Source organism: Aedes aegypti, chromosome 2, assembly GCF_002204515.2.
Source record: "Aedes aegypti strain LVP_AGWG chromosome 2, AaegL5.0 Primary Assembly, whole genome shotgun sequence".
Lineage (NCBI taxonomy): Eukaryota > Metazoa > Arthropoda > Insecta > Diptera > Culicidae > Aedes > Aedes aegypti.
Window position 1 is genome coordinate 155,331,477 of NC_035108.1, and position 21,655 is coordinate 155,353,131.

The 21,655-nt window shown below is 34.7% G+C and overlaps 1 protein-coding gene across 8 annotated transcripts in view; it reads right to left on the bottom strand.

Annotated features, from left to right (window-relative positions):
- Positions 1-21,655, bottom strand: part of LOC5569585 (anion exchange protein 3) — a 212,460-nt gene that overhangs the window by 140,173 nt on the left and 50,632 nt on the right. For 3 of the 8 annotated variants that reach the window (XM_021842869.1, XM_021842868.1, XM_021842866.1), the window contains exons 1-2: positions 3,183-3,397; positions 2,924-3,101 (exon numbers count right to left, since the gene is read on the bottom strand). In XM_021842869.1, the coding sequence (XP_021698561.1) occupies positions 2,924-2,983 (60 nt within the window). In that variant the 5' untranslated portion in view covers positions 2,984-3,101; positions 3,183-3,397. Of the gene's footprint in view, positions 1-2,923; positions 3,102-3,182; positions 3,404-3,543; positions 3,627-21,655 lie in introns of those variants that run through there. The other 5 variants (XM_021842861.1, XM_021842870.1, XM_021842862.1 and 2 more) reach the window with 4 other exon arrangements.

Sequence of the window (21,655 nt, forward strand, 5' to 3'; positions counted from 1 at the left end):
AGTTTAAAAGTCAATAACGGCGCCAGCCAAGCCCATTACCCTTCCCCGTAATGTTATGTTAATTAGACAACCAGTGTTACTAAAGACCTAATATACCTCTGCATCTCCTCAGTCATGGAAAGGATATTGGGCTGGTGGGATAAGGTGGGTGACTCAATCATGCCGCTTTTTCTTTCCGCTACGCGAACCGGACACGACTGATCCATATCAGTAGTGGAAATGTTTGCATCACAAGTGAAAATCGACGCAAACAAACATGACAGACTCGCGAACAGGCTTGGTGTGAGTAAGTTCATATCCACCTGTTTGTGACTTAAACAAATAGCAAAAAGTTCGCGTTTCTTTTTGCTCGTGAGTAACCGAACCAGTTTTTAGTAAAAAAATCTTGAAAATCAGCAACCTAGGAGGAGTAATATTTTTTTTTTTTCAAAGCGCAATCGACTTTGAACCGCTCCGAACACGTTCACGAATCACTTCATTTATTCGCGAGCAGGCAGATGCGATTAAATCAGCACTCTTATGCTCGCGAGCATTTCGTTCTGTTTTTGTGTCGGTTCCATAGTGCATCGCACTCCCTCGCAAGGGCAAGTAATATAATTGAAGGAGCAAACGCTACTGATGCGGACTGATCCTTACATTTTTTGCATCGCTCTCCTCCACAAGAGCAAGTAACACAGTTGATGGATCAACCTACAGAAGAGCGCAGCCACAAATTTCATCAAACTTATTCATTCATTTAAACTTAAATAAGGGCCATCCTATTCAACGTTTTTCTAAAACGATGCAAAACTCAATAACAAATAACTTCTCTGATTGATTGATTGATTTGACTTTATTAACAAGATTTTTAGCCCTGGGCTAGTTCATCTCGGGACCAACGGCTTTACTTCCCTTCCGAAGGAAGTCGTCACTATAACTTTTTACGTCATAAGTGACTATGTCGGGGATGGGATTCGATCCCAGGTCCTCGGCGTGAGAGGCGAGTGTTCTAACCACTACACCAGGTCCGTCCCAATAACTTCTCTGATCTTTCTAAGAGTCCGATAAGCAATTTCAACAAAAGATCTTGCCAGAGTCGTACAAAAACTTTAGCAGCTGAAAAGATTCCAACAAAAACTCGTGCCAGCAAATTGTTAAAAACATTCCCTGGAGAAGAGTACGAGAAAGGTTTCTTCGAGAGCCATCCTTAAAGATTTTCACAAGATTTTTTTTAGATTTCTTTGGTCAAAGGCACCATTTAAACACACGATGTTCCTAGAAAGTGTTCCAAAGCCAGGTTAAGTAGCATCAGGTCCGTCCCACTCGGGCTCAGATTTGGTACCACTCCTAGTACTGCATTTGGTCCCTCGGTAGTGCAAAAGGTACCCAAGTTTGACAGATCGCAGTACACTTTACACGGCATTCTAGATTACTTTATGAGCCATAAAATTTTGGACAACTGCAAGGGACATGAAGGTCTTTAATGTGTCTTTGGTAGCATCTTACATTTAATTATTGGACGCTTCGAAAGCCAGACGCCCGCATTTTTATCGATAGTTTTTAACCTAATTCCATTTTTGCTTGAGATCCATATATATGACTTCTTCTACATTCTGTATTCATAAAAGTTGACGATGTAATATTTTTGACAGAATTAAGACCGCTGTCCGGGATTCGAAGCGTCCGGTAATTCGGATCAATACAAGTATCATCACAGCAAGCTGCTTTGATATTTTAAGAATCTTTCTGATGGAATTTTTGGGAGCTAACGGTCGTTGAAAAAAATGGTCAATAATTTTGCTAGCAGCTCTTCTTGACAGACATCCATCTATTTTTTTTTCAGAATTGTTTCATTAATTTACACTGACAATATCAGTCAAAAACTGTTATCGAAAATTATATTGATAGGTTCGAGAAGATTCTACCAGTGGTATGAGTGAACACAGTGAATGATTTCGGATTTCTTTAATACCGACACTAATTGGCCTCAGAATTTGGCCAAGAATCTCTTCAGAGAGCTGGTGAAAACTGCCAATAATTAAGTTGAAAATCTGCCAGGAACTCCTCGGAACGATGTGAGTTTCATTTTAATGTTCGAACTTGAAACAAATCAAACGATGAAGGTAACATAAAATTATGTTTATTTATTATTGACAATATTGCATTATAAGTATTTTTTTGTAATTATGTAAATATCAAAATCAAAATAGTTTAACTTTTCAAAATATTTGAAATATAAAAAAATCTGTGTCCTGTAAATAATGATATTTTTTGAAAAAAAATAGCAAGAAGAATAGATTCCTCACATTTATTCATCAATTTAAACATCGACACTTATTTACAAAAAACTTCGTGGACCCCCTGAGAAGTCGTCATGGCCCCTTAGGAGTCCGCGGTCCTCCAGTTGAGATGCCTTGGTTCAAATCGATCAGTATTGATCAATAAACAATAGAAAGGCAGAACTTTTTCATATACTCTCCGAAATTCCGCGATTTGATATTAAAAAAAATGATTTAAGTAAATATCAAGTTGTGAATAAAAAAAAATCTTGGAATGCTGCCATAAGGGACCATTATATCGAGTCATCCATTATGTTGATAGGGAATCGATTTTTTATTTTTTTCTAGAAAACATTCAAATATATATGTATTTGCAAATAACTGAAATGACTATCTCTGTTTTAATCTTTTTCCTTAGTTTCATCAGCGACTAAAAAAGGGATTCAGGGACAAAACGTTAATCATTTTGGAGAATATTTGATGTTATGTAATAAAACTCAAAAGCATTATCAACAAATGTGAATAGAACAAGACCTTCCACGTGTAGAATGTACTACTAAACTGATTATAGTTTTCTAAAACATGTTCCTTCTAGTTTTGTAGATACGAAAGAAATCTGATTTTCGTAATTCCACACATTCTCCTAAAAACTAATTGTTACTCACCTCTTTAGTGTTGAAACCAAGAAATGACAGCTTCCTGACGTTATTATCTCGGCGACTCATTTTTCTTCAAACAGCATTAAACTTTTCTTGCACAAAATAAATCACACTAAATTTTCCTCCAAATCACCACTCACACCTCTTTGTTTTTTTTCTGAACAACTCAAAACCGTGAAAATTTCTGAAAAATAAACAAGAGAAAAAAGATACACATTATTGATCACTTCACAAAGTTTTATGCATTAGAGGAAAATTTAGAGACCTAGAAATCAAACGAAATGTTACGATGATTAACAACCACGCACAACCCACTCGAAGGTACCACACAACTCGAGAAAAATAGAACAATTGCCGGCCAGTGCGCAATCGTTACTGATACCTGGCGGTAGAGGTACAATTTCGTACGCGTTTCCCAGGCATTCAGTAATCACACACTCAAAATTAAAAAACCGAAAAAATAAATCAAAGGGTGTCAACGAACGAATTCGATTATCTCAGCGGTCACATGAAGCTCTACATTGAGTATGATAAACTTGTGTCTTGACGTGTCGTCGTCGAAGCCGTTTATTTTATCATCGATACACCTGTGACGACAGTGATAAAGTTGAAACAGTAGCTCTTACAACTTAGCTTTGTTATCTCGTTCACTAGTAAGCCCGCAGGAAGCTTGCGGCGAACGGTAGTAGAAGATATGGACTTTTTGGCTCGCGAACGCAATGCTCCTGCGGTATTTATTGCCATTTTCTTGTTTTCGGTGGGGCTGATCGTGAGGCGCTCCTTGTTTTATTTGTAAGATCTAAAGGCAAACATTCAAACATATCTATTTATCGAGATGTTTGCTTTTGATGATTAAAAAACACGCCGTCTTACAAAGTTCAAAAAACAATCGCTGATAAGGCGATTCTCAGGCGTTCATTTTTTATTGATTCTACTTCAGGGTGAGCCCTACGGATATATAGTTCAACTGTAAAATGAAAAGTGTAACTCCGTAATCCAGCATCTTTTTTTGTGTGGTCTAGGACCACAAAGTAGTTTGAAGCATGAGAACAAAACTTATACATATTTCGTAAAAGTTTTGCAATGGATCAAAAACTTTAAAGCATAATAATAATAATTTAACGGTTGCATCGGCAAAACTTAGAGCAATTTATTATATTTGAATATTTCAATTGAGAGTTTATGAACTTGGATATTAGGTTTTGATTATTTTTCTGTCACACACTCTTAGAATGGACACCCTACTCTCAATGCTGTACAAATGTGTATTAGTGATTAAACTGGAACATATCAATTATTTTCAATGATTAGTATTGCCATCATTGTAGAAACACATAATTTAGCATGAAAGTCTTTTCAATTGTGTTAAGATTTTATATATAGTACCGTAAACTGGGGGGAAGTTGATCACTTTTGAGCGATTCTGTGCTATAATTCCTAGCGGGATGCAGGTATTATCATCCCAATATTTTTAAAACCTGTACAGGTTGAATGTTTAACAAATTATATAAACGAAATTATGACGAATTATTATCATAATAACAAAAACATTATTTGGATATCAAAAAGTGGTGTTTTTGATTCCGGGGTGAAGTTGATCAACTACTGCGATAGGTTTCCTTAAATAAAAAAGTATGCTATTCACTAAATTTGGGGTCTCTGAATCTGAATCAAGACTTAAAAATCTTACAACTTATTGATAAATCGATTAATTTTTTAATTTAAAGTTGTGAATTACAGATTACACCACATCAAACGCCTAAAGGTAGGCAATTTTCTTTAAAATAAGCAACCCTCTTGCAAAAAGATCATTTTTTCTCTAATAAAAGAATTTGTATCCTCAATACAAATTCAAAACTGGGTACACAGAACATATCTGGAATGTATAAAACAGTTTATTAAAATTGTAGCTTTGTATAGCCGTGGAAATAGTCGATTGTTTGGAGAAGAACCCTTTAACAGTTCATCAAACATTTCATATAAAATCTGTTTTTCCATGAAATAATTACTTTGAATGCCAAACCGAATTTATGAAAATCAAGAGTAGCTATCAGGTAATGCCACAACTCAGAAATTGTGATAATTGAAATCGGGTCATAGATTTTATAACAGTCTAAACATGTGGGTACAGGAATGATCAACTTCTCCCCGCTGATCAACTACACCCCGAATTACGGTATATATTTATTTTCGCTAAAAAAAACTTATCGTTCTTTCCGATATCTTAAAAATATCTATTTTATCCCATCAGTAGCGCATCCAGGATTTGGTTTAAGGGGGGGGGGTGTTTTTATATCTTGAAGGTAAAAATTTTTGGGAAAGGAGGAAGCCAGACCCCATTCTTAGCTCACTTCGGCAGTGGGGTTTTTTAAAAGCTAGAGCGCTCATATTTGGCCACAATATGCATCGTACTGATGCGCTTCTTACACAAAAGTTTCAGACAATTCTACCGAGAAAAACCCCCCATGCCAAAGTGAATCAGGGAAGTGCCCAAATGGTTCTGCACTCTATGTTTCAACAAAAAAATGGGTTGTAGAGTTTTAGTATATTTTGTTTTGAATGTGCATACTTGGTTAAACTCATTAAACAAGATTGAAATACATAACGCGTGATAATGCTCAATCAGCATTAACTTATCTGTGTTCGTTGAATATTTACCATACCATTCGTTGTCGTCCCATGTTACAGTATTCGATATGCAGAAGGAGAAAACATTATCTGAGTAATTTTTTAAAATTGAAGAAACGATTCTACGGAAATTCATATGCTCTGAAGGTCGGGAAAGTTTGCAATGTAATGAGCAAATTGAAAGATTATTTATGCTGCGGGTGGGACCTTTTTCCCAATATATTTGAATGGATGACCAACTTCTGACACAAATGCTTCAGTTAAGTTTTCAGAAAAGGCAAAACAATATTATAGTCGTACAGCACTGAACAGAATAAATTGCCACGGGTCGCTTTTTATATTAAAAGATCAAACTTGGAGACCTGGGTCTTGGCTTCTTGTGGGCTTTTTGTAATTTGCACTGAAATTCATAAATAAGCTTTCACTCACTTCACATAATTTCACTCAGCAAAAAATTTATGATATTTCAAACACAAATTTTTTTGTCATCGTATGTTTCGCATCGTGTGAAAAATGTCTTAACTTTCACTTTGATTTAATTTGAATACAAAATTTTTACTTAATAATATAGTTCGAAAAACAAATTTGAATTATTGATCAATTTCGCAAAATAGTGAAATGAACAGTTTTATGTTTGTTCTTCTTCTTCTTATTGGCATTACGTCCTCAATGGGACAGAGCCTGCTTCTTAGCTTAGTGTTCTTATGAGCACTTCCACAGTTATTAAATGAGAGCTTTCTATGCCAAAGTTGCCATTTTCGCATTCGTATTTCGTGTGGCACGTACGATTATCCTCTATGCCCAGGGAAGTCAAGGAAATTTCCATTACGAAAAGATCCTGGACCGACCGGGAATCGAACCCAGACACCTTTAGCATGGCTTTGCTTTGTAGCTGCGGACTCTAACCACTCGGCTAAGGAAGGCCCTTTTTGTCTTTTTGTTAAATTTGGAGATTTATTATTACTCAAAAGATTGATTTTTTAAAGCTGCGAATTTCCGGCTAGCCTATGTATTTCCAAGTTAGGATGTAAATTTTAAGTCAATCCAAGTACTAGAAGCCGAGATCCAATCCTCCAAACTCGACCATTTTGTTTTGATAAAACGACCAACTTGTACTATATTTTGTTCAGTACCATATTATAGTACAAGTTTGCAAATATTTTTGTTTTATTAACCTCTTCAGGGGCCCAAGAATTTAAAGAAAACATAGAATAAGAATGTTATTGTTCAAACCACTGAAATTCAGAGTGTTAATACGAGCCTAAATTACTGATCAATAAGTGTAGAATGTTAATGAACTACAGAAATATACAAGATAAGCCTTATATTATTCTCGGCTCTGGGGGGGGGGGGGTTGTTTGACCCCCAAACCCCCCCCCCCCCTTGGTTGCGCCACTGTATCCCATGTAGGGGTGAATTAGGCATTTGGTCACGATCTGCAGTTAGGTAAGCAATATTAAAGTATTTTCTTCATCATACACTTCGTGAATAATATTCAATTATTGCGTAGTTACAAATGAATATTGTAAATAATGGTTTTACATGACTCACATGTGCCAAAACAAATACTTTGAAAAAAGTGAGTTCTACGGAAATGGTCATATTTCTGAAGTTTTTCAACGAATTTTAATGCGTCCAGCATCATTCAACTTCCTATTAGTTCTAGTTTCTAGCAAAAATGTAAACACCTATAAAACTTCACATCACACAAAAATACAAGCGACAGAAAAAATGCCATTTGGACATGACCTCGGAATATCTGGAACATCTCCGGTGTCCGGTGGCCAATATGCATGGCCGAGCAAGTTCCTGAAACTAGACCAAATTTGCCGTCGACTGTTTCCGGATTCATCCAATTTCATCAATTGTTCATAAGCCTTTGAAATTAGGCAAAATTATCAGAGTTGCTCACTGTCACTATCAATGCTTAAAATTTGCTGATTTGTACAGGCCGACTGCAATACGGTAGAATATGGATAAATCACTGATGGGTCAAGTTTAGCTTTAAATTAAACAGATAAAATGGCAATTTGTCAGTACGATATTTTTGACAGTGTTGCAGTTAGATTGAAACATCACTGCTGTTGGTTGTCCAATCAAAGTGATATTGATAGCTTGCAAGTGATATTGATAGTTTTAGACCATCAGCCATCAGCTGATATGATTGATATTAAGCAACTGTTCACTATACATATTTCTTCATTATTCCTGGAGGTAATCTTCGGATATTTCCTTCATAGGTTTATTGTTAGAATTTTTCAAGATTTTTCTTGAATCACTCCTGCATTCTTTTTTTAATATTCGCGCAGGAATTCTGAAGCTCTGTCATTGTGCTACATCGTCATATGTGAACGTTGACAGGAGCCTGAATGGCAAATGATGACTTCCTAACTTTTCTGAACAAGGTTTTTTTTTGTCTCGAGTTTAAAATTTAACGGAAAACTAGAAAAATATCATAAAGGTACCTCCATGAACAACTGATCATAGAGGAAAAGGGATGAGACAATTGTCCTCAAGCTCGAAGTTTTTCCAATATGACAGGACAATTAAATATTTCTGCCAAAAATTTAATTCCTGATAACAAAGCTGCTATGCTCCCTTTGTCAAAAACATATTATTATGAAGATGTCTAAGAAGAAAGTTCTGAGATATGGATGTTTTGTGAGCCAAGAATTGCTAAAAACCTAAGGGTTCTAAAAACTAATGGAGTCTACCAATTTTATCTCAGCTGAAGCAGTTTCTATACTATATCTAAACAGTTTCTATACACAACAAGAATTGTTAAATTTACATTTTTTTTTAATTTCATAGTCTAAATTGTATGGCGCTCTCAGCGGAAATTACTCTCATGTGATGTTGACTAATTCATTACTCTTAAAAATAATGATGATTTTTGTGGAACTCATTCCCAAGTAACAACTAGCTTGTTAATTCACCTTATAGTGCTGTTGAACGACTTATTTAGGGCGTGTCAGCTGTACAATAGCACAATATTAGCATGCAGGGTGAATTAGAGTGATATTTGGTTACTTGGGTTTACCTTATTACCGCTCTCATTCAAATTTCGCACACTCTAGTTTGTATGAGAAACATTTCACACAAAATGTTTCAATTCCTGCCGTTCGAAAGTTCGAGATTCATTTAACATACATTTGCTATTACAATTTAAAACGCCAAGCTGCCTTAGACGTCGCACAAATGGTTGGGCTATTTCAATTGTTGATTTCAAGTTTCTAATTACGATTTCTAAGAGCCGCCTGGAATTCAAATCAAAGTCTCCATAATATAAGTTAAAAGTGAGGAAGCGTCCGGGATAAGAATCAAGGGAAGTCTACACATTTCTTTTTATTTTTAATTATTCATGCTGCGGAATCAAAACCCACCATTCCACATTGGTCCACGGAACGAAATTAAGTGGAATAAATTAATAACTTCAAAAATAGAAGAGATAGGGTTTTGGTGTCTTCTGAACATTTGTTTGTCTGGTCAAGGCAAAAGTGCGTTATATGCAAAAGTGTCCTAAGCGCCAAATTTCATACCTTTTGAAATTCCCGACCAGACGGAAAAAACAAGATTATAACAGAATGTGTTCCCTTGATATGATTTTTTTATATCACCAGTTGTTATAAAACATGTACCGTTAGTAGTTAAAATAACAAAAATTCTAACAAAATTTGCACCAAATTAAACTAAAATATAACACACCCTGATACAATTATATCAAAATTATTACAGAATGTGTTGCAAGGATGTTACAAAATAACAAAATTATTGCAAACTTTGTTACTTTTTATGACATCGGATGTTATTTGCAACAAACTTTTAAATGCGATGTCAAAAATATAACAAATGTTGTTATAAATGTGTTACTAAATATATAACAAGTTGAGAACAAAGCCATCTTGAAAACAAAATTTTATCAACTTCTGATATTTTTAACTGCTGCTGATAGGAATGTGTTATAATCTTGTTATGTGTTTCTGGTCGGGATCGGATGTTATTTGCAACAAACTTTTAAATGCGATGTCAAAAATATAACAAATGTTGTTATAAATGTGTTACTAAATATATAACAAGTTGAGAACAAAGCCATCTTGAAAACAAAATTTTATCAACTTCTGATATTTTTAACTGCTGCTGATAGGAATGTGTTATAATCTTGTTATGTGTTTCTGGTCGGGTTCGCACTCAAACTTTTTTATTTCAAAAGATAGAGCAACAAAATGTTCTACAATATTAAAGATTATAGAAATTATGAAAACTTTGTGAAACATAATTTTTTTTCCATATCTAAAGTTTGGGAGCTATAGGTCACTTAAGAACTTTATGGTCACAAATCGGGTTTTTCTCAATACTAACGAAAATATCAATTTTACAGGCCTACTCTAAAATTTACATATGAAAAGATATAAGCTTTTTTGTAGTTTACCAAGCGTAATATTTAAAAATGGCGCTAGTGAAATCAAAAACTTTTCCCTCTACTTGAATAAGCATCTCTTAAAGTGTATTTTATGAAACTTTCATGATAGTATTTTTCGATTTTATCGATCCCAAGACGTCGGAAAAAATGTTTTCTAAGTTAATATGAGAAATAATTCAAAACTAATTTATTAGAGAAAATCAAAAAATTCTATCACCAAAGTTACTTAAAATACACTTTAACACATGCTTATTCAAGTAGCAGGAAAAGTTTTTGATTTACTTGCGCCATTTTGAAATGTTACACTTGGAAAAGTGAATGAAAAAACTACAAAAACGCTTATATCTTTTCATATGCAAATTTTAGAGGTATGACGTCTCCAGAGAAAATGTGTATTTTGCTCATATCTAAAACTCTCCAGAACATAGTAGGCCTGTAAAATTGATATTTTTGTTAGTATTGAGGAAAAATCGATTTTTGACCATAAAGTTCTTAAGTGACCTATAGCTCCCAAATTATTAGAAATCGAAAAAAAATGATACTCCACAAAGTTTTCATATTTTCTATAATCTTCAATATTGAAGAACATTTTGTTGTGCTGTCTTTTGAAAGAAAAAAGTTCGAGAGCGAATTTCAAAAGGTGGCGCTTAGGACATTTTTGCATATAACGCTCCTTGACCAGACAAACAAATGTTCAGAAGACACAAAAACCCTATCTCCTATATTTCTCAAGTTATTAATTTATTCCACTTAATTTCGTTCCGTGGACCAATGTGCATTCGAAAGTCGAATGGTTTGGAAGTTTGATAACGCAAAGGAATTATACAAAATTATTTGTTTTATACAGTGAATCAAATTGTCATCAAAACGGACGAAAAACAAACAACAAAGCAAGCTCACACACAACCGTTGTCCCAACGTCTTTTGCGGATTGGGATACAATCAAAACTAAAATTGTCATGACATTGTTGGAACTTTTTCAATTCGCGAATAGTCAGTTATTTTAAACACAAAACCGACTTTGATTTATGGATGCTGTCCGATGCCAATGTTTACCAACACGGAGAAAGATCTCGAAAATGTGAAGCCCGGAAAATTGCAGCATATGTGGTGATCGATCATTGTCATATTCTGTTCAATTGGTGATAAACTGTTGTTGCGGAAGGACTGGTTGCAACAATAAAAAGAGATGGCAATGTCTTTGTTGCTGCGTGTTAATTGACAATTGATTCACTGGTTTTAAATGTTCCTGGTAAGTTATGCTTCACCGGGGGCTTGAGTGTCCATGATATGAATCAAAATGACACAAAAATGTGTTCTTTAAAATGTATTTGAAAAAAAATAATATGAAAGGGTCCGCGAAAATGATGTTAATATTATTGACAATCTCTGAATCAGACGTCAAATTTCAATGACACAAACTTAGAGGTACATCCGAAAGACGTAAATCCAGATGATTTTTTAGTAGTGCGTAGTTGATTTTTGCAGATTGATTGGAGTTTCCAGTGAAGGTTACTTTGTTCATATGAAACCACTGAAATTATCAAATTTCAAATGACCATCAAATGCTTCAAGTGAAGTTGTAGTTAGTATAATTTTATACACTGTTTTAATTTTCATCTTACTGAATATGCTCTCATCGTCCTTCAAGTGTTTGTCGAAGTGTTGCATCTACCTTTCGATCATCACACATTTATCAGTAAAGATTTTTCTATGACCACCACTGCAGACTTCGCTTCGCGGTACGAAGAACTAAGCAGGATGCAAGAGGTCATTTATAGAAATTGTGTGTTTTTTGAGAATGGTACAGCTGCGCCATAATTTCCCATTCTGCTTTTTTTGTTTTAAGAATTAGCTTTCCTCCTCTAAAAAATGCAAGTTTTCTATCTCCGTCTTCCGATTCGATAATTATTACAATCTAAAAAACCCATTTGCACATTTTGCTACATTTTCGTGGACAGTTTTCCAAATCATTCCCGAGCCAAATAGTTTTCAGTAGGGTCACGGTGAGTCAGATAGGAACAATATCACTGTAGAGTGAATAAGCTGTAAAGATTTCGGTGCAACCCACGGGATAATTCACGTGAAAGTAAATTGTTGGTTACTCAGTATTATTTGTTTATTCAAATAAAAGCGAACGACCCTCAAACCAGCAAACAAACTCATACAATATATTGCTGAACCAGATTCCTGCTTCTCTCGCTTCATATGTTCAAAAGCGTGGTTCATTCGATTAAACAAAGTAATGAAAGGATAAATAACAGTTTTGCTCAAATTTCCTTAATGAACACTAACACATTTATTGATAACTTTCAGATTTTCTAAATCTTTACTATTTTACTATTTTATTGATTCAGTTGTTTTAAACTTCCGGAAACCTTTTGTAGAAATCTGTCATAGATCGAATCATAAAACACATGTGACTGATAATGTCAGCAAAAGATAAAAGAGCGGAATTAAAATCAGCGCTATCTTAAAGTTCACGGCAAAACCCTTTCGATACACAAACTCTATCCATGATCATAAACTCCCACGATACAGTCTACACTGACATTACAAATTTATGACCGCCGATCATTATTCGTTTCCGTATCAATCGTTCTAATCTTTGCGTTTGACCAAATTAAGTTTTTTTTTTTTAATTTCAAGTCCCAACCGATAAAGCGTTAGTGTGACATTGTTATGTTTGCGACTTGAAATTGGATGTAAATTATCAACGAACCATTGAGCGTCAAAAGTTGATTAACGAGATAATAATGTGATTGATGACTTTTTTGTTGTTGTGCACATTTCGTGGGGGACGTCCACGGCTACAAAGCAAAACCATGCCAATGGTGTCTAGGTTCGATTTTCGGTCGGTCCAGGATCTTCTCGTAATGAAAATTTCCATGATTTCCTTGGGCACAGAGTATCTTCGTGTCTGCACACGATATATGAAGGCGAAAATGGCATCTTTGTTAGAAAAAGTTAAGTTGAGAAGCAAGCTCTATTCCAGTGAAAATATAATGCTAAGAGGAAGCAGAATTTTTGACAATGAACCACCAAAAGAAGCAAACCTAACAATGAAAGTATTAGTAGGTCAGATATTTCAAGCTCATCACTAATTTTTGAAGAATCCATGTAATTTAAGATTACTTTGTATGGAAATTTGGAAAGTGGCACAGAATTCTTGTAGGTTGAAAGTTTGTGCTTTTCCCCTATTTACACAACAGTCAAAACAATATTTTAAACCTAATTCGATGCATGATCAACGTGTAAGTTCCATTTTCGCTGCTGTCTGTTTTTTCGTAATAAATGTTTTCTCACTGTGTCACTAAAAGCTGCGTTAACATGTTGGTGCCTTTATAAAAATATCCATTTGTATTACAGTCGCCTCTCCACATCTCGATATCGAAGGGACCATCGAGATAGGGAGAGATCGAGACATAGAACAATTTTTTAACGAAAATTACTCTGTTACCAAGAAAATTAAAAACAAACAAAATTTCGCCTTTGTAAATTGTTTTGAATCTCTAAAATCTAGTCTAGTAACCTTTGATAATGGGCATATCGACATATGGAGAGAAAATTGGGAACGAAAATCACATCGAGATAAGGAGGATATCGAGATATGGAGAGTGAAAATGTATGCAGAATGAAGGGATTGAAAAAATCATCGGCATAGGGAGAGATATCGAGATGTAGAACATCGAGATGTGGAGTGTTGACTGTATATATATTCGAGCAAATATTCTTCAAAATGATTTTCTTTATAGTTTTTTTTTTTCAAAATCACATGGAAGATTCGACCAGGAATTTTTCTAAGGATATATATGACGGTACTCTAAACAGCCCTTCCTCCCTGACGGAAATCCAGGTTACGCTCTTAGGCTAGTTGTGCTACTTTTCCTAGAACTTCTTTGGTCCGTATATAGTTTGACCGAATGCCAGCAACTCGAATGACCCTTTTCCCAGAATTCTATTTCCCCAAAACTGAGTGCGCGTGTTCAATGATAGGTAAGAGAATGATAGGTAATCAAAGCAATGATGTATTTGATCATTCTCGACTAAACACATGTTGCCGAAGATTGTACCCCGTTTGGCATAAAGTCGTTTGGCATAAGGTCGTTTGGCATAAAGCCGTTTGGCATAAAGTCGTTTGGCATAATGGTCGTTTGGCATAATGGCCGTTTGGCATAATGGTCGTTTGGCATAATGGCCGTTTGGCATAATGATTGACTTAAAATAAAAATCGGCATTTTTAAGCTTTTACCGAGATCAACACCACCGAGGTCATAGCAACATTTTTTGGTAGGTTCTCAAAAAGCGTGGTGTTTGTTCAGAGATTTACCAAGCTATGAATGTCAAAAATTGTTGTGAAATAAGAGTGCTTTACTAAATAAAACTCGTAACGGGTCTGGTGGAAGATCGTTTCGGAATAAGAATTTTCACTACATCCCAGAATATAGTTGAGCTTGTTGGTATATTGTTGTAATATACATATTTGAAAATATTAAATTGGCAAAGAAAGTTCGCAGATATTTATAAAAGGAACGCTCATAGAATCTTTCGCTGCAGATCAAGCTCTGTCTGTAACACTTGATGAAAATTACTTGATAAAAGAAGGGAAAATTTATTTGCAAAATATAAAAAAATCCAAAGATCTATTAATGCAGCATAATGCAAAAATAGCCTATATGCGAGAGAAGATTATTTTTCGTTTAAAATGTTTGAGGCTCTAACGCAAAAAAATCTTCTCACAGCATAACTCAAATGAACAAAACATTTTTAAAAGAAAATATTTGTAGCAATACTTTTCAACGATTCAATATAAATTTTAATGTTGAAAGTGTACATAAAAAATATCGTCTATTATCGGAAGAAGAGAAAATTTGTGATTGAGATAATTTTTTTTTTTGCAGCACCATGCGTTTGCAAAAAAAAATATGTTGACTATTGGCAACTTTTAAAGTAATTATCATTTTAGCAGCACGCATTGCAGGAGTTGATAAAACAGCAAAAAATAAAAATGATTAACATTTAGCTTTACTAAATAAAATAATTTGAAACAGTCAATATAAAAGAACAGCCTATTTTTAAAAGAAGGCAAAATTTATGATTAATCCAATAGAAAATTGGAAGCCAAACAAATTGAGGCATAATAAAATGAAAAGACATCAACCATTGTGTTGGCAACCCTTATCAGCGAGTTCGGTACCAGCCGTTCAGTACCACCCGCGGCGAATGCTGATAGGACAGCGACTGTCAAACGGCCAAAGCGACAGAGAGAAATCTCAGAAGCAAACTAATTTGTCATTATTGATTTATACAAAGGTGCAAAGTCACGATAAAATCTGAATTCATTTCCATATTTCCTAAACTTCCAAAAATGTGTTTCTACTTAGCCTAAGTGATTTAAATAACATGTAAGCAATTAATTGTTTCCTAGATGAATTGGTTATCCTAAACAAACATTAAATTATAGCACAGAAACAGAAACTGGAATACACGATTGTTACACTTAAGACGGACGATTATCTCATGCAGGACTACTAAATGTAAGGTAACCTAAAATTGTAAAAACATGCAAAAAAAACCTAACGAATTAAAACTATTTCAGCTTAAAGCTAACTCCGAAACAAAGTAAGAGTTTGACTAAAAAGAGGTCCGAAAATTCGTCCGCTCCTGTGTTCAGAATCATCGAAATGATTGTACTACTTTTCCCCGAATGTCCTTTCTCCGAATGTCGGTTCCCCGAGTGCCAGTTCCTCGAATGCCATTTCCCCGATTGACCGATTTCCCCAAAAGTGATGCAGTTTAAATAGATGCCATAATAGTCTTCAGTGGCTGGATAGTCAAGAAGAAAGAACGATAAGCAATCAAAAGAAGGAGGTATTCTGTCATTCTTGGCTATACGCATGTTGGCAAAAACGCTGAGGACGGTAAAACTCAAAAGAACCGGTCATTAAATAAAGAAGGGTGCATTTAAGATGGCCAGTTCGTCCACCACCCTGAAATGTATAAAGTTACGACAATTAGGGGCCGTCCATAAATGACGTAGCATTTTTCACTGATTTTTTTTACACCCCCCCTCCCCCCTCGTAGCATTTCGTCACAAATGCTGATACCCCCCCTTGGAAAATACGTAGCATATCAAGTAACCCCCCCCCCCCCTATCATTTTTTTATTTACTTTCCTTAGTAGTTGGGTTAAACCAAAAAATTCAGAATTTCAATACAAAGTTTTATATTAATTACCGACTGAAATTTAAGGATGATCTAACGAATAACGAATCTAACGGGGCCCAGATAGCCGTAGCGGTAAACGCGCAGCTATTCAGCATGACCATGCTGAGGGTCGTGGGTTCGAATCCCGCTGGTCGAAGATCTTTTCGTAAAGGAAATTTTCTCGATTCCCAGGGCATAGAGTATCTTCGTACCTGCCACACGATATACACATGCAAAAATGGTCAACCGGCAAAGAAAGCTCTCAGTTAATAACTGTGGAAGTGCTCATAAGAACACTGATCTGAGAAGCAGGCTTTGTCCCAGTTGGGACGTAACGCCATAAAGAAGAAGAATAGTTTAAAATACAGTAGCGCTCAAAAGTAATTTGGAAAATAGTTTTGAATAAACTTCTACTGTTTAAGTTGTTGGCTAAATTGTATTAATTTTGTTATTGTTACCATGAAAAAAAAGTTTAAAGCTGAAAATGCAGAATAAATGAAAAATCTTTAATTGAATTGATGAAGGTAACAGCAACAAGTACAATAAATTTTGTAATATGTTGAAAAGAAATTTTGTGATATTAGAGGATTATTTTTATCTTATTTAATTTGAAATGGATATTTGTTATTATTATCCGAATTCAAATCCATTTAGCAAACAGTGGCCAGATATAGAAAAGATTACACTTGACGAATTCCATCTAGAATGAGTCGAAAATATGAAAAATTGTGCTCGATAGTCTTCGATTTGGATTAAATTTTGCACATCTTTTTGGTATGGTAGAATAAGCATTTTCCATAGAAAAATTGAACATTTCGACTCAATTGTAGCTTTTGAAAATTTTTTCATGCAACTTATTTGAAAAATTCTTACTCGGAAACTGTTGATTTTAGAGAAAAATATTCTATGAAGAAGTAGTAGTGAAACGTTTGGACTATTAGAAAAAATATACACTGAAAAAATATTTTATTTATTTTCATAAAAAATCAAAAACAAAAATTAAATTTAAAATTACACAAAATCCTCATTTTTAATATTTTTTCTATTTTCACCACAGAGTCTTGATAGTAAACAGATGTTTGGGACAAAGTTTCATGATGGAGACATTTTTAATTAAAAAAGTTTTTCTAAGAAAAACTTTTGGTCAATTTTCAAAATTTTGATTTTTTGTCAAAATAAATACGTTTTGATGATACAGTGAGCATCTTTCAATGATTCTAAGCCATGATGATGTATCTAATTTATTAAGACATGAATACAATATAATGTTTACATAATTTTCAATCTTGTCATATTAATGTTTTGAAGCTGATTCATCATTTTTTAACACTACTTTAAATATAAGTCAAAAGAAATAAAAACAAGTTTGATGAAAAAAATTGTATGCCATTTTTTTCAGCGCCTCATTTAACCGAAATGATTCAAAATGCTACGTTCACTAGTTAGGACTCCCCCCCCTCGTCACACATCGTCACAAATTCGTGAAGCCCCCCTCCCCCCTAAAAGCTACGTCATTTATGGACGACCCCTTATGAGTGCTATAAATTTGAGCAAATCAATGTTATCGAATAATGCCCTTTTGTCAAATGGAAACATAAAATATTTAAAAAATATAGCTCCAAAAAACAGCTTATGTATAGAAGAAGGTGAAATTTATTAAAATTTTAAATCAACAGTTTTTATACCTATAATTATGGTTACATCATATTTAGAAAAAAAAAACATAGAACTTTTGAAAGAAGGGTAAATTTGTGCTAAATACATCGAAATCTTCAGTGCAAAAATTTATTCCAATGGCAAAGCTCAAAGAAGAATTAACATTTGGAAGAAGGGTAATTTCTGGATAAATAATAAAATACTACTGGCAATAACTTTCCTCATATGCTTAAGTTTATTCAAGAGCATATGATTGTTGAATAAAGTGTCATTTTGTGTCAATGGATTACCTGCTTTGCTCTTGTTCACAGTTGATCAGCAGGAGTTTTCTCATTTTATTTTGTACGGGGAAAGGCATCGAACTTCAATTTTTTTGTGAATGAAAGCTTTAATCAAAAAAATATTTGGTAGGCGTGATAGCCATCGTGATGATGATGGCTATCACGCCTACCAAATATTTTTTTGATTAAAGCTTTTATTCACAACTAGAGTTACATATTTCTCAGGAGAACATAAATGTACAGACGAGCCTCTAGCCAAACCGTCTCACAGCTCATCGGAATCTTAGTGTGCTGCGCTAGACGGAGTCTCACGAAAATTCTAAAAACGCGCGCTGGGTGATGTGCTCTCGGGGAGATTCGTCTCATGCGCTGCTCGGCGCTACGACTCACCATTGGTATCCAAGTTGTGAAACAACTGTTTAGTAACGAAAAGCCTCTACAACTATTTTCGCCTCATTATGCAGGTGTCTAGATGGTCTACATGATATGGTCGAAGACTCGCGATCCAAGAGTTACAGTTTCGATCCTCGTTGAAAACTTTTGTAATCACAATTATTGCGCTGAATTTTAAACAGCACATGTGACGGAGCGCATGGTACCCCAGTGAGACACATCTCAAGAAAAATGAGGCGCACCAAAAAAGGTCTCACAATGTACATAGCGCCCGTGCGCTTGCAAGCAATGAGGCTCCTGCACATAAGGCTACAGCACGTGCACAGTAACTCTACGCACAACCGGTACTAAATCTTTTTTCGAAAATAGTTCCCAATTTTGAGAAATAATTCGTTAGATGCATTTCGCCATACAAATATTTTTCGGGTTACCTTTTAGCGATTTTTCGTACGTAGATACTAGCGCATGTGCGTTACGGTGTGGCGAGTAACGAATCAGGGCATACATGTAACCCATTAACTCCAAAACAAGCCTGATGTCATCAGATAGATTCAATAGAAACGTTAAAACGAATGTCATCTTAAGAAATGCTTGGTTTCAGACTGATTATGCCAAACGGCTATTATGCCAAATGGCTATTATGCCAAATGGCTATTATGCCAAATGGCTATTATGCCAAACGACCATTATGCCAAACAACTTTATGCCAAATGACCATTATGCCAAACGACTTTATGCCAAACGGCTTTATGCCTAACGACTTTATGCCAAATGACCTACCACCGTTGCCGAAAATGCTGAGGACGGTGAAACCTAAAAGATCCGCCATATTAGATGTTCAATTATTTCACCACCTGAAGTAAAATTTGAATCCGTGATTATAGACGATGATCTTAAACTCTTGATCCGTCTTAAAAACGTGAGGAGAAGGCAATTTCAACGCACTCGCGATCCTGCTATGAAAATTATATGGCAGGATTTGCAGAAAGAAATCAAAAAGCGTTTTGCTCAATTAAGAAACAAAAATTTTGAAAACAAAATTTCTCAATTGGACCCTGGCTCGAAGCCCTTTTGGAAATTATCTAAAATTTTGAAAAAACCTCAGAAGCCTATACCGGCATTGAAAAAGGAAAACAAATTATTACTAACTAATTGCGAAAAAGCTCAAAAACTTGCTATGCAGTTTGAAAGTGCGCACAATTTTAATTTAGGACTTACTAGTCCAATTGAAAATGAAGTTACTCAGGAGTTCGAAAATATTCTCAATCAAGAGAACGTTTTCGAAAATGCCTGGGAGACTGATTTGGAAGAAGTGAGAACTATTATTAAAAAATTCAAAAATATGAAAGCTCCTGGCGATGATGGAATTTTCTACATCCTCATCAAGAAACTTCCAGAAAGTAGATTATCATTTCTAGTTGATATATTTAACAAATGTTTTCAATTAGCATATTTTCCTGACAAATGGAAAAATTCTAAGGTTGTTCCAATTTTAAAACCAGACAAAAATTCTGCAGAAGCTTCTAGCTATCGTCCAATCAGTTTGCTTTCCTCCATCAGTAAACTTTTTGAAAAGGTTATTTTGAACAGAATGATGGCCCACATCAACGAAAATTCAATTTTTGCCAATGAACAGTTCGGTTTCCGCCATGGACATTCGACCACTCATCAACTTTTACGTGTAACAAATTTGATCCGTTCCAACAAATCTGAAGGCTATTCTACTGGTCTTGCTCTTCTAGACATAGAAAAAGCATTCGACAGTGTTTGGCATGAAGGTTTGATTGTAAAATTAAAAAACTTTAATTTTCCAACATACATTGTTAGAATAATTCAAAGTCATCTGTCAAATCGTACACTTCAGGTTAATTATCAAAACTCCAGATCTGAAAGACTTCCTGTAAGAGCTGGTGTTCCTCAAGGCAGCATTTTGGGACCAATATTATACAATATTTTCACATCTGACTTACCTGAGTTACCTCAGGGATGTCAAAAATCTTTGTTTGCGGATGACACAGGCCTCTCCGCCAAAGGTCGAAGCCTGCGTGTCATCTGTAGTCGATTGCAAAAAAGTTTGGATATTTTTTCTTCATACTTGCAAAAATGGAAGATCTCTCCTAATGCTTCCAAAACTCAACTAATATTATTCCCACATAAACCAAAAGCTCTTTATTTGAAACCTTCAAGTAGACATGTTGTCACGATGAGAGGGATTCCAATAAATTGGTCAGATGAAGTTAAGTATCTAGGGCTCATGCTTGATAAGAATTTAACTTTCAAAAATCACATTGAGGGCATTCAAGCCAAATGTAATAAATATGTAAAATGTCTTTATCCCCTTATTAATAGAAAATCAAAGCTTTGTCTTAAGAACAAGCTTTTGATATTCAAATAAATTTTCAGGCCAGCCATGTTGTATGCTGTACCAATATGGACTAGCTGTTGTAATACCAGAAAAAAAGCTCTGCAGAGAATTCAAAATAAAATTTTGAAAATGATTCTGAGGCTTCCTCCCTGGTATAGTACCAATGAGTTACATAGAATATCCAATGTTGAAACATTGGAACGAATGTCAAATAAAATAATAAATAATTTCAGGCAAAAATCGTTACAATCTTCTATTGCCACGATAAATGCGTTATATGTTTAGGTTAAGTTAGGTTAAGTATATTTAAAGCGTTTTTTTTTCTCTTATAAGTAGGTGAAATCAACTCACCTGTAAAAAATCTAAACTGCTACGACAAATGAAATGTTATATGTTGTTAACAAAATGTTAATAAAATCTTAAATTTGTTTTACCAAATTAGGATGATAGTGTTGTCTAATAACACAGAACACCTAGATATAAGAAATGAATGTAATGTTTGGAATGATACTAATAAAGAAATTAAAACAAATAAAAGTTCACCACCTTGAAACGTATAAGGTCATGACAATTATGAGTGCCAAAAGCTTTTCGGGGACACGGGATATAGGGAGAATTGCCATTCGTGGAACTGGTGTTCGAAGAACCGATATTCGGAAAATCGACATTTTGAAAAAGTATAGTAACCTTTTGAATCATTCATCTTAGGGACCCGATAGTATATCTGGTTGAAGATTAAATCCTTTCAAATATGTAATATGAAACTTATAAAATACCGGTAAATATGGC